The 12,422-nt window shown below is 54.4% G+C and overlaps 1 protein-coding gene across 1 annotated transcript in view; it reads left to right on the forward strand.

Moving 5' to 3' along the window:
* The first annotated feature begins 607 nt into the window (after positions 1-607).
* Positions 608-12,422, forward strand: part of LOC137218549 (bone morphogenetic protein 8B-like) — a 41,362-nt gene continuing 29,547 nt past the window's right edge. The window contains exon 1 of the mRNA XM_067725604.1: positions 608-944. Within this exon, the coding sequence (XP_067581705.1) occupies positions 608-944 (337 nt within the window). The remainder of the gene's footprint in view (positions 945-12,422) is intronic.

Genomic DNA, 12,422 nt, shown 5'->3' on the forward strand with positions numbered 1-12,422 from the left:
GCCAGCGGCGGGAGGGGAGCCCAGGACGACCTCGAGGCCCCCGACGGCTGGGCTAGGGATTCCTCGCCGACCACCTACCCACCTACCAGCAGGTCGCATCTCAGGTCGCCAACACCTGGCATCCGGAGCCCCTTCCTGGGGCGTCTGTTCCGCGGCCTTGGTCCCGCCGCTGTGCCCCCATTGGTCGGGTCCGGAGGGGGCGGGATCCGACGGCTGCAAGTTGGACTGAGAGAGGCCACCTCGGCCCGGGGCGCGCGGCACAGACTGAGGGTCCGCGCCTCCCGGAGCCCGGCGGGAGCTCGCTCTCCGCCTCTGAGCTGAGCTGCCTCGGCAGCAGCCGGACTGTCTGGCGCGGCGGCACAGACTAGCCGACGATCCCCGGTCCCCGGAGGAGCCCTTGCCCGAGGAGGTGCGGCCCCATCCGACTACCCGGAGCCACGGCAGGCGCCGCGGGCCGGGCGCTCTAGGGACCGCGTTGCGTTCGCGGGCGACGCCCGCCCCGTCCCGCCGGCCCCAAGCCCGGCCCGCCGCTCGCCGTCGGGGCGGCCCCAGCCCCGGGCCCGGCCGGGAGCGGATGCGCGCGCGGTGAGGCCGCCCGGGTCCCGCCATGGCCGCGCGCCCCGGGCCGCTCTGGCTGCTGGGCCTGGCGCTGTGCGCGCTGAGCGGCGGCGGCGCCTCTGGCCCGCGCCCCTCGCCCGGCTGCCCGCAACGGCGCCTGGGCCCGCGCGAGCGCCGCGACCTGCAGCGCGAGATCCTGGCGGTGCTCCGGCTGCCCGGGCGGCCCCGGCCCCGCGCGCCGCCCGCCGCCGCCCGGCTGCCCGCGTCCGCGCCGCTCTTCATGCTGGACCTGTATCGCGCCATGGCCGGCGACGACGACGAGGACGGCGGGACCCCCGAGCGGCGCCTGGGCCGCGCCGACCTGGTCATGAGCTTCGTCAACATGGGTGAGAGCGGGCCCGGGGTGGGCGGCGGCGACCCCGCGAGAAGGCACGTGGGGGACGGCTGGCCGAGGGGCCCCTCGGAGGCTGGGCGCGGGCTGCAGGGGCGTGTGCGCCACCTCGGGCAGGGCGAGCGCCCTGCTGGGAACGGGGAATCACCTTGTCGTGGACAAGGTACCGCGGGAGGGTAAACCGCCCGGGTCAGGGCAGCGAAGTCTCAGGGGGGTGGGGGGTGGTGAGCTGCTGATCCAGCAGGGACAGATGAGGGATGTGAGTCCCAGAGGCGTACATTCACCCGCGGCCAAACACACCCGATGGTAAGATTCACGTAGTGTTGGGTGGACGCGGGCAGTGCCAGGAAGACAGTCTGGTCCTGGGAAGGGAGGCAGATGAGTAAACAGAGGCTGTGATGCTGTCACGTTGATAAGGGTGGTACTGAAGAGAGGGACAAAGTTCAGCGTGGAAAACCCTGGTCACATCATCAAAGCACCAGAGTAGAGATGAGGACCCAGCTGTTCTGAGTCCACAGCAGCCTCTTCCCTGGGCCACGTGGGGGTGGGGTGCTGCTGCGGGGTGGGACGGTGGAGAAGGAGTAGACTCTGAGCTCAGCGGGGCAGGGACTGTGGTCTTGTCACCCTGGGCTCACACCCGGGACTTGGCTTGTCATGGAATGAGTGTCCAGGCCATTGAATGACCTGATGGGCAGCTTGGACCCTCTTTGTTCTCCCACGTAAAGCCCAGCTTTTCCTCTCTGCAGAAATTATACTCCAAATCGTGGAGCCATTTACCCTTAAAGTTCTCAAAGATAAGTTTTCCATTACTAAACTCTCTTTAATCTACATTCATGAACATATGTCCCCCACCTGCTTTGCCTCCTGTCTGTGGCCAGTGAGGGGCAGGAGTCTGAGCTGAGGCAGACACTAGGCTGGACCTGGGGACCCAAGGACTACAGCTCAGCCCCAGGTGGGGAGAGCTGTGGGACCCAGAGCAGGGAGAGGACCCTTGCCATGGTCACCAGCCTCCCTTCACCTACAGCACCGCTCTTAACCCTCCCAACAACCCTGTTAGCGACATGATATTCATCCCCATCTCCCAGATGAGGACAGTGAGGTTCAGAGAGGCAGTGTCTTGCTCAGGACAATGTGGCCTCTATGTGGCCAAGCCAGGACAGGCCCAGGTTGTTTGGCCCTCCATCCAGTGCTCAAGGAGGTGACGTTTCTGTGTCAGGAGGGCAGGCTTTCAAGGTGGAGAGAGCTTTCAGAGGGATTTCGGCAGAGGAACCCAGGGGTCAGAGTGACAGTAAGTTTTGTGGGTCTTCAGCCATTTGCCTCAAGGAGGCCCGTCCCCCCCAAACCAGAGCTCGTGATGGGCTCAGGTGGGGGAGCGAGCAGCAGGAGGCAGCCGTTAACCTCTGCGGAAAGCCCAGTGCCAGGCACAGGACTTGGGCTGGCGGGTTCTAGATGCCACCTTCCTGGTTAGAGGGCAGGGGTGGGGACTTGGGACAGAGGCGACCACATGTGGAACTGAGGCTGGAGCTCCGTGCTGGGGGCAAGCTGACCCCAGGCTCAGGACCAAGAAGAGCTGTGGATGCAGTCACCCTGAGAATGCCTCCAGGGGAGCCGTCCATCTGAGTGAGTCACCGCCTAGCCCATGTCCCTCTTCCCCCAGCATCCCCTGGGGCAAGGGGTGCACAGCCCTGGTGGGAGCTGTTGCTGTGAGTCGAGCAGCACCCTGAGCTCAGGAGGAGCTGGTTGCCCTCCAGCTTCTGCTCTGTGATCTTAGGGAAGTCCCTTGCCCTCTCTGAGCCTCAGATCTCTGCTTGTAAAATGGGGCTCCTCAGAGTTGTTGTGTGATAGGTTGATAGAGGGGGAGGGGCAGAAAGTCAGCCCCCTTTTTAGGGTGAACCTGGCCCTGGTCAGTGCTGATACCAGACCCTCCCAGCTGCTGCTCAGCCTTGGTGTGGATGTGATGGAAATGTCCCCACATGTCTTATAAACATGTGAAACCCAGAAACAGATTTTTAAAGTCAGCCAAAGGTGTTTCTATCTGTTTTTGAATAAAAACTAGCATTTGAAGTGCCATAGTCCTATAAATACTCATTTCACCCATGCAGCAACTTGGGAAGCTGTTTTACCAGCCTCATTTCATGGGCTCAGAGAGGTTAAATAACCAACCCAGGGTCACACAGCACGTCCATGGCATCATCCAGGCTGTGGATTCCAAATCCCAGTTTCTTCCCACACCACCTCTGGGTGTTTCATGAAGATCTAAGGCCTCTGATGCTGTGGATTAACAAGCAGATCTTTGTTCAGTGGAAGCCTGGCCTGTGGGCAGTCCAGCCAGCTGTCTGAGGGCCTTCTTTATTCTCATGTACTAATCGCACTAGTAAAACTCCTTCAGTTCGAGTAGTTTTAACTGGTAATTACCTAGGCTGATGTGGGGGATGGAACCTACCAGGATTGTTTCCTCCTTTGGAGGCCCCGGCTCCAGGCCCCTGAAGGTCAGCGGCCCCTGAACCACCATGGAGTCTAACAGCAGTCGCTGTGGCATCAGCGCCCACGCCGAGGCTCCCACACCTGTTGGCTCCAGCTCCACCTCTGCTATTGGCCTCATCAGCTCCTGAGAAGCCAGCCGGGCCTGGTGCTTGCCGGGCCCCTGACCGTCAGTGGCACCTGTAGGACCCAGAGGCCTGGGCCTGCCGTCCAGGGGTCAGGCCTCTGCTTTTGAGCAGATGCTTTAGGAGCCGTGTCGTGACTGACAGGGCCTGTGTTGGGGGCCAGGGCTGCGGTCAGAGCTGGGCCCTGCCTGTCGAGCTCCGCCTGTGGACTCTTGGCTCCCCTTGGCCAGGACACAGTGACGGGGCCAGTGCCCTCGAGGAGCAGACGGAGCCTGTCCCTGGTGCCGCCTGAGCTCAGGGGAGGAGGCCCTGATCTGGGAGGCAGCGCCCAGGTTCTTGTCCCTCCTGGGCCTGCCGTGGACTCCTGCACGTCCCGAGCCACATCCCTTCCCTTCTCTGGGCCTCTGCTTTCCTGTCCAGTCCACAGCGATGGTGTCAGAAAAACGAGGTGCCTCCCAGCTCCGGCCCTGTGGCTCCTCGGAGGCAGCTTCTCACACCACCACCCATCCCTCCGCCCAGCTCGGTGTGACTGGCTGGACCCCTGAGGGCCTCAGCCGGCCCAGCCAGCCCTGAGGGAGGAATGAGGCAGCAGAGACCACCTCTGCATGTTCCTGCTGAGCCCTTCTCTGCCTCCTCTCCTTGGAGCACCAGGTGCCCATGCTCTAGAGTGAGAAACTGAGGCACAAACAGCACTGCAGGCAGAAGTGTAGCCAGAACTGGATGGGCCGTCTTCACTTTGGTCCTGACGCTTCCCTGGACTGGACTAATTCACTCCCGTGGTCCTGGGTGGCTGAGGACAGGGGTGGGGATGAGCTGAGGCTGTTGGATTCGGGAGACGCAGGGCTCAGTGCGAGCGAGGGACCTGGCCCGGGTCCTGCTCAGCCCTCTGACCTTCCCCTCCGTGAGCCCCAGGGTCGCTTTCTTTGGTTCTTTAGTAGGCAATTCTTGCATATTTTCCTGAATTCACTCCACAAATTGTCATGTAGTACCTGCTCTGTGCCAGGCTCCCTTCTAGTTCCTGGAATATAACAGGGAATGAAACTAAGTCCCCCCTTGTGGAGCTGACCTTCCAGTGGGAGAGAGAGACAGATAACAGTACATCAGCCACAAGGTGATTGTCACGTGGTCTAGACAGTGACGCCTCTCTCTGGAAACCGGGAGCGGATGGACAGTGGGAGGGCAGGCAGGACTGGGCTGGGGTTCTGGGCTGGGGGTTCTGGCCTGGGACTCAACAGAATTTGCATCTTGACTCCACCCACTACTCTCAGTGTGATCTGGATTTTCAGTCCACCTCTAGGAACCTCAGTCTTCTCCTCTGTAAAATGGAGATACTCATGGTACCCACCCTAGGGGCTGTTCAGGGATTGTGTGAGATGACACCCAGTGATGACCACATGCCCAGAACCTCCATGTCTGTCCTTTCATTTCATCTCACATTTACTGTCACATCTTTCTTTAAAAAGAGGACAGTGAGGGGGCTTCCCTGGTGGCACAGTGATTGAGAGTCCGCCTGCCAATGCAGGGGACGCGGGTTCATGCCCTGGTCCGGGAAGATCCCACATGCCGCAGAGCTGCTGGGCCCGTGAGCCATGGCCGCTGGGCCTGCGCGTCCGGAGCCTGTGCTCTGCAACGGGAGAGGCCACAGCAGTGAGAGGCCCGCGTACCGCAAAAAAAAATAAAAATAAAAATAAAAAGAGGACAGTGAGGTTCAGGGTAGTTTGGTGGTTTTCCCAAGGTACACAGCAGGTTGTCTCCCTGCCTGCACATCCTTTGCTCTTGTCCTACACAGAAGCTGCCTCTCCCCCTGGCCCAGGGCCCATCATTAGGTGCAGTACGTGCTGCTGAATTGGACTGTATTAAATGTGAGCATGTGTTGTAAACTAGGAACGTGATTATCTTTGTTTTGGGATTTATAGAACTGATGCATATTCATTGTAGAAAATTCATACCGTATAGATTCATTATAGAATTTCATGATAGAAAATTCAGACCATATGTCTAGAAACATATAATATGGAAGCTCCTAGTAATCCTCTGTCTACCTCAGGGAGAACCAATGTTTAGTCCTTTAGCTTAGCCCTTCCCCAGCAACCAGCCCTGATATTTTATCAATTTGTGTTATTCTTTTTTACAAAGTGGAATCTAAATGCCCACTGTTTTGCCATTTTGTCTTTCACTTAACAATAAATCCTTTATCCGTCTTGAAAGTGACTATTAAGTGACCACATTATTTTTCTTTTTATCTATCTACCTTTTATTCATTTATTTTTATTTCAACTTTATTGAAGTATAATTGACATAAAATTGTAAGTTATTTAAAGTGTACATCAGGATGATTTACTATGCATATACATATAACATTCCCCCCATCTAGTTAATTAACACATTCATCACTTCACATATGTATTCTTTTTTGTGTGTGAGAACATTTAATTTCTACTCTTTTAGCAAATTTCAAAATTATATAATAGTGTTATCAACTATAGTTGCCACGTTTGACATTAGCTCCTCAGACCTTATTCAACTTACGGCTGAAAGTTTGCACCCTGTTACCAACCTCTCCCTATTTCCCCTACCCCCAGCTCCTGGCAACCACTTTTCTACTCTTCTGACTTTTTAACTTTTTAAAATCCACATATAAGTGATATCATGAAGTATTTGTCTTTCTCTGGCTTACTTCACTTAGCGTAATACCTTCAAGTTTCATCCACGTTGTCGTAAATGGAAGGATTTCCTTCTTTCTCATAGTTGAATAGCATTCCCTTGTGTGTGTGTGTGTGTGTGTGTGTGTGCACGCGCGCGCACGCGCCTTATCTTCTTTATCTATTCATCTGTAGATGGACACTGAGGTTATTTCCACGTCTCAGCTGTTGTGAACAATGCTGCAATGAACATGGGAGTGCAGATATCTTTTTTTTAATTAACATATAATTGACATATAATATTATATCAGTTTCAGGTGTGCAACATAATGATTCAATACTTGTACATATTGCAAAGTGACCACTACCATACTTACACTTTTTTCTCTTTGATATCCTGTTTTTATTTCCTTTGGATATATATCCAGAAGTGGGATTGCCGGATCATATGGTGGTTCTATTTTTAATTTTTTGAGGAACCTCCATATTATTTTCCATAGTGGCTGCACCAATTTACATTTCCACTAACAGTGCACAAGAGTTCCCGTTTTCCCACATTCTCACAAATACTTGTTATCACTTGTCTTTTTTTTTTTTTTTTTTTTGCGGTACGCGGGCCTCTCACTGTTGTGGCCTCTCCCGTCGCGGAGCACAGGCTCCGGACGCGCAGGCCCAGCGGCCATGGCTCACGGGCCCAGCCGCTCCGCGGCATGTGGGATCTTCCCGGACCGGGGCACGAACCCGCATCCCCAGCATCGGCAGGCGGACTCTCAACCACTGCGCCACCAGGGAAGCCCCGCTTGTCTTTTTGATAATAGCCATTCTAACAAGTGTGAGGTGATAGCTCATTGTGGTTTTGGTTTGCATTTCCCTGATGATTAGTGATGTTGAGCACCTTTTCACGTACCTGTTGGACATTTGTATGTCTTCTTCAGAAAAATGTCTATTCAGTTCCTCTGCTCATTTAAAAAATTGGATTGTTTGTTTTTTTGCTATTGAGTTGTGTGTGTTCTTTATATATTTTGGATATTAACCCCTTATCAGAAATGTGGTTTGCAAATATTTTCTCCCATTCAGTAGGTTACCTTTTCATTTTGTTGATGGTTTCCAAAGGTATTTCTCTGTCCAAGAGTTGAAGGTGGGTCTCTTTTCTCCAAAACTCTGTTTGGCCACCAGAATGGTGTGCCCTGTGAATCCCTGATGCCTGGCTACTCCTCCCCGCCCCCATCTTCACAGTCTTTTCTCACCCTTCTGAGATAAATGACTACTATTGCCCCTAGGTGACAGAGGAGAAGTCTAGTCTCAAAGAGTATAAGTGACTGGCCCAAGGTCCTAGGTGCCCAGATCCAAAGGAGCAGATATGAAAACTGGGTCACAGCAGTGAGGAAGGTTGGCCTTGGAGGTGGGAGAGCACAGTGGGGGAAGACCAGGTTTTAATTCAGCGTCTGCTACTTGAGATCTGTGAGATTTTGTACAGGTTACTTGAAGTCTCAGCATCTCAGTTTCCTCATCTTTAAAATCAGGATAATAGTACCTGTACCATAGTGCAATGGTTATACAGGTTAAGGCATTGAAAAACTTAGCAAGTGCCTGGCACCGCTCAGTAAACAGTAGCCAGAATTATGCGGAAGAGCCTGCTGTGTTTGTCTACCCTCCCGCCCCCATCATTTACTTGGGGACCTGGAGCCGAGTGGTAAGAACACGGTTCCAGGATCAGATCCCCATTCTGCCACTCGTTTTTAGTGGATGCTACGGTGCTCCCCAGATATTGTCTTTGGGACTGCGTCACTTGTTGCACCAGCTGCTTGGAGGGTGGGCTGCTGACGGCTGGGTCCTTCTCTCGACATCAGTCCACCAGCTTCTTGCTCAAGGTTGGGCACCCTCCTTGAGGGCACCCCACATCCTGGCTTATTGGGGTATAAATGCCCAGCCCCCTTGCCTCAAGGAGGGACAACTGTGAAGGGCCATCAGGCCAGAGCTCCCCGTGCAGATGGGCTGGGCTGGCCCTTTTGTGATTGCGTCAGCTGTTCAACTGTGCCCACTCCTGCTTGTTCCCTGGAAGAACACTCTCCACTAAACCTACCCACTCAGCCTGTTGCCCAGGAAGTCTGACCTAAGATATATTTATATGACTTTTGTGTAAGTTATTTACTGCTGTGTGCCTCAGGTTCCTCATCTGTAAAATGGGAGCGATAATAGTTCCTGCCTCCTAGGATGGCTATGAGCATTAAATGACTTACTCTATGTAAAGGGCTGAAACAGTGCCTGGTAAATGCTCAGTAAATGTTAGCCTGGTTTGATTGTTTGTTTGTTTTTAGCCCAAGTCCAGCTGGTCAGTGACAAGACCAGAAGTAAAACCCAGTTATTTCCTTTAACTGCTGGCTCTGCCCCCTGAGCCGCAGCCGTTCCTTCAGAACAGTCTAGGGCTCTGAATACAGGAAGGGTTCTGGGGAAGCCAAAGGCTGCAAGACCCAGGTATGGAGAAGGTTGGATCCTTCAGTCTGAGGTCATTGCTTCACAAACACTCCTGGGAACCTACTGTGTGCTGTTGCCCTCCCTGGTTATCTTGGTGCCCACTCCAAAGCACGAGCCCCAGCCCAAGATCCGCTCATTACAGTGGGAAAGATAGGCCCACAGACAACTCGATGTAAATGATTGCAAAGTGGGAGAAATGGCCATTCCCCCACTCAGATACGAGCATGAAGGTTCAGTGCTGCAGAAGACAGACCAGGTCCCGCTCTCATTTGTGGGGGATGAACAAGGCCAGAAGAGGGGGAGGAATGAATGGCCTCCTGGCTGGGGGACAGAGAAGGCTTTGAAGGAGGTGGCATTGTGCTGGACCTTGAAAGAAGGGTAGAACTTAGTCAGAAGCGGGTGAAAGGAGGTGTCCAGGCAGAGGGGAGGCATGGAGGTGAAAAAGCTCTCAGCCTGTTCTTGGAACTCCAGTTCCTCAAGTGAAAATCCACTCATGGCTTCTCCTGATTGGGCTCCGTCTGCGTGTTCCTTCTTGCCAGCCTGGCACTCGGCGTTTGACATTCTAGTCCAGCAGGACCCTGCGGTGTTCCCTTGACATGTCCCCAACCTGATGAGGCTGTGGATGGGGAGAAAGAATGTAGACTTTGGAGACAGACACACCTAGACTCTCATCCCACCTTGGGGGCTTCTGGGTGTGGTCTTGTGCAAATCAGTTAACTTCCTTGGTCTTCGGTGTTCTCAGCTATAAAATGGGGTGAAGAATGCCTCTTTCACAGGGTTGCCGTGGTTGCCAGCCTCCAGTATGGTTCTCAATGATCCCTGCCTCCTGGTTTTCACACCCTTATGTCCTCCCACACTGGGCCAGCGCTGGTCTATGTGACCAATAGGATGTGACAATAGGGATGCTGTGTCACTTCCAAGATTAGGTTATAAAAACACTGCAGCTTCCGTCTTGGGTTCTACCTGCCACCCCCAAGATGACTCATTCTGAGGAAAGGTCATGTCGTAAGAGGTCCACATGAGGAGTCATCTACCCTCAGCCACAAGTGTGAGCTTAGAAGTGGGTCTGTTCATCCCAGTCAAGTCTCCAGAGACCACAGCCCCACCTGACAGCTTGACTGTCACCTCATGAGAGACCCTGAGACAGAGCCACCCAGCTAAGCACCTGGATTCCTGACCCTCAGAAACCATGTGAAATAGTAAGTGTTGGTTGTTTTCAGCTGCTATATTTGGGGTAATTTGTTACCCAGCAATAGATAACTAACACAGTTAGGTAAACATTAACAAAAATGGCCTGTGTGACGTGCCCAGGGTGGTGCCTGGCATACAGTTCAGTGCTCAAAAAATGGGAGCTGACACATCATTTCCCACCTCCGTGCTTTGCCTCGGTTACTTTACTCCATTTCTGCTTGTCAGAATTCTTCCACCACTCTCAACTATGTTTCCTAGAAAAGTGTTCTCTGACCACTCCTCCCCAAGGCACCTCCACGAGCGCCCTCCACCTCGATCATCTGTATTTCTCTTAGGAATGGAGTTGCTTTCTGCTTGTCTGATTCGGGGGCGCATCTAGTCCGTTTTTCTCCTACCCACCCCCCGGCCCTACTAAGAAACTATGAACAACCTCAGAACGGCGACCAAATCTGACTCTGGGCCTGGACGGGTGGCACATAAGCAGGGCCAGCCTCTCATCTTTTTTTTTTATTATTGCTTTTTTTTTTATAATTTGGCCATGCCACACGGCATGTGGGATCTTAGTTCCCTGACCAGGGATGGAACCGACGCCCTCTGCATTGGAAGCACAGAGTCTTAACCACTGGGCCGCCAGGGAGGTCCCTCCAGCCTCCCCGTCTTTGCAGATCACCCTGTCCCTCCCCTGGGACCCGAGTCCCTGCAGGGCCCTGCCTGGAGAACAGTGGCCTCAGCAGGCCACCTCTCAGGCACCTGTTGATGGAAGAATCTTGTGGAGAGGTGATTCCCCCATACCAGTATCGCCACCCAGAAAGTCCAGGGCCACTCATTTTATATGGGCTCCAAGTCTGCAAGTCCACGTGAAGGGCCCCTAACTTGACATGTGACCCCAGCAAGTCTGTGCCCCTCTGGGCCTCAGTTTCCCATCTAGGCAGGGTTGCCACGAAGGCCTTTCCAGCTCCCACAAAAGAATGTGTCCCCCACCCTCCCTGCCCACTGATGGGGCTCCTCCAGGGCTGAGGCACAGGGCGGGAGGACACCCGCCACTCCTCACGGGCACCCATTCCCCACGGGAGAGAGGGGATGTGTCACCGTGACCACGTCTTTCTGGAAAGCCCCACAGTTCAGGTCTTTCCTGGGTTTGAACTGGAGGAACCGCATCCTTCTTGCTCACATCTCCTTGGATCTATGTTTGGCCTTGGCGGGCTTGATGTGGTGCAGTGGGCAGGTTGTTCCCTTTTAATTTGGGCTCTGAAGCCGGCTGAGGCCTGGACCAGTAATTATAAGCACAGAGCCATTTATGGAAACAGCTCTTGAAAAAGTCAGTAATGAGAACTGACTAAAAATACCCCCAGAAGTGAAGCGGGGGGCCTGCTCTGGGCAGCGCTGAGATTCCTGGGCGGGAGGAAGCCCTGAAGGGGCAGAACCGGGGGGTGATGGATTCTGCAGCTCACTCGGGACCCGCACAGGCCGCGGAGACCCGGGTGTTTCCTTAGGTCTGAGGGGCCCCTCGGCCTTGTTACCGGCAGGACCAGCCAGACGGGCCCAGCCCATCCGCCTCCAGGGTCCCGAGGGAGCCTGTCCTCCACCTCGGGGGCCGGGCCGTGAACGGAGGCGAGTCCCACAGTAAAGTGAGAACATGGGTGGCTTGGGTTGGAAACCCTCGGTGACGTGGAAGCCACTCCCAGACCAGCAGGACGCCCCAGCCCAGGGGCTGCGCTGCTGGACGCTGAGCCGCTGTCCTGGGGACCAGGAGCCCTTGGGATGAGGGGCCAGGCCTCCCCTCTCTGGGCCCCCGGGACACGAGGGGCTGGACGAGCAGACTGCTGAGGCCTCCCGTTTCCACCCCACGTTGTCCAGTCTGTGTCCTCAAAGTGGTCACCGTCCAGAGGGCAGATGAACCAGAGACGGGGACCCCCGGGACAGGGACAGGGAGAGACCGGCAGGCTGATGTGTGTGGGCTCAGAGGCGGGCAAGGGGGCTTTCACAGCTGGACCGAGAAGAAAATAGCCTTTATACTTGGCGGGATGGGGCAACCCCGGAGAGAGCGGCTTCGGGGAGGGACTCCAGGGGGAGGGTGTTTGCACCAGAGGACCCAGGAGGCTGTGAGGATGGGCAGGGCCAGCCTGTGTGGGTGAGGGGCGGAGGCTGGACAGCAGAGCCCAGCGTAAGACCCTCCCATGGGCCCTGAGGGGCTGGGGAAGGGTTTGAGGGCAGGAAGGACTGTCAGGTCAGAAGATGCCATTCTGTCTCTCTTTCTAAAAATTTTATTGAAGTATAATTGATTTACAATGTTGTGGTAATTTCTGCTGTACAGCAAAGTGATTCAGTTATATATATTCTTTTTATATTCTTTTCCATTATACTTTATCACAGACGTTGAATATAGTTCCCTGTGCTATACAGTAGGACCTTGCTGTTTATCCATCCTATATATAATAGTCTACATCTGCTAATCCCAAACGCCCAATCCTTCCCTCCCCCACGCCCCCTTGGCAACCACAAATCTATTCTCTATGTCTGTGAGTCTGTGTCATAGATAAGTTCATTTGTGTCATATTT

The sequence above is a fragment of the Pseudorca crassidens genome, chromosome 2 (assembly GCF_039906515.1).
Source record: "Pseudorca crassidens isolate mPseCra1 chromosome 2, mPseCra1.hap1, whole genome shotgun sequence".
NCBI classification, from domain to species: Eukaryota; Metazoa; Chordata; class Mammalia; order Artiodactyla; family Delphinidae; genus Pseudorca; species Pseudorca crassidens.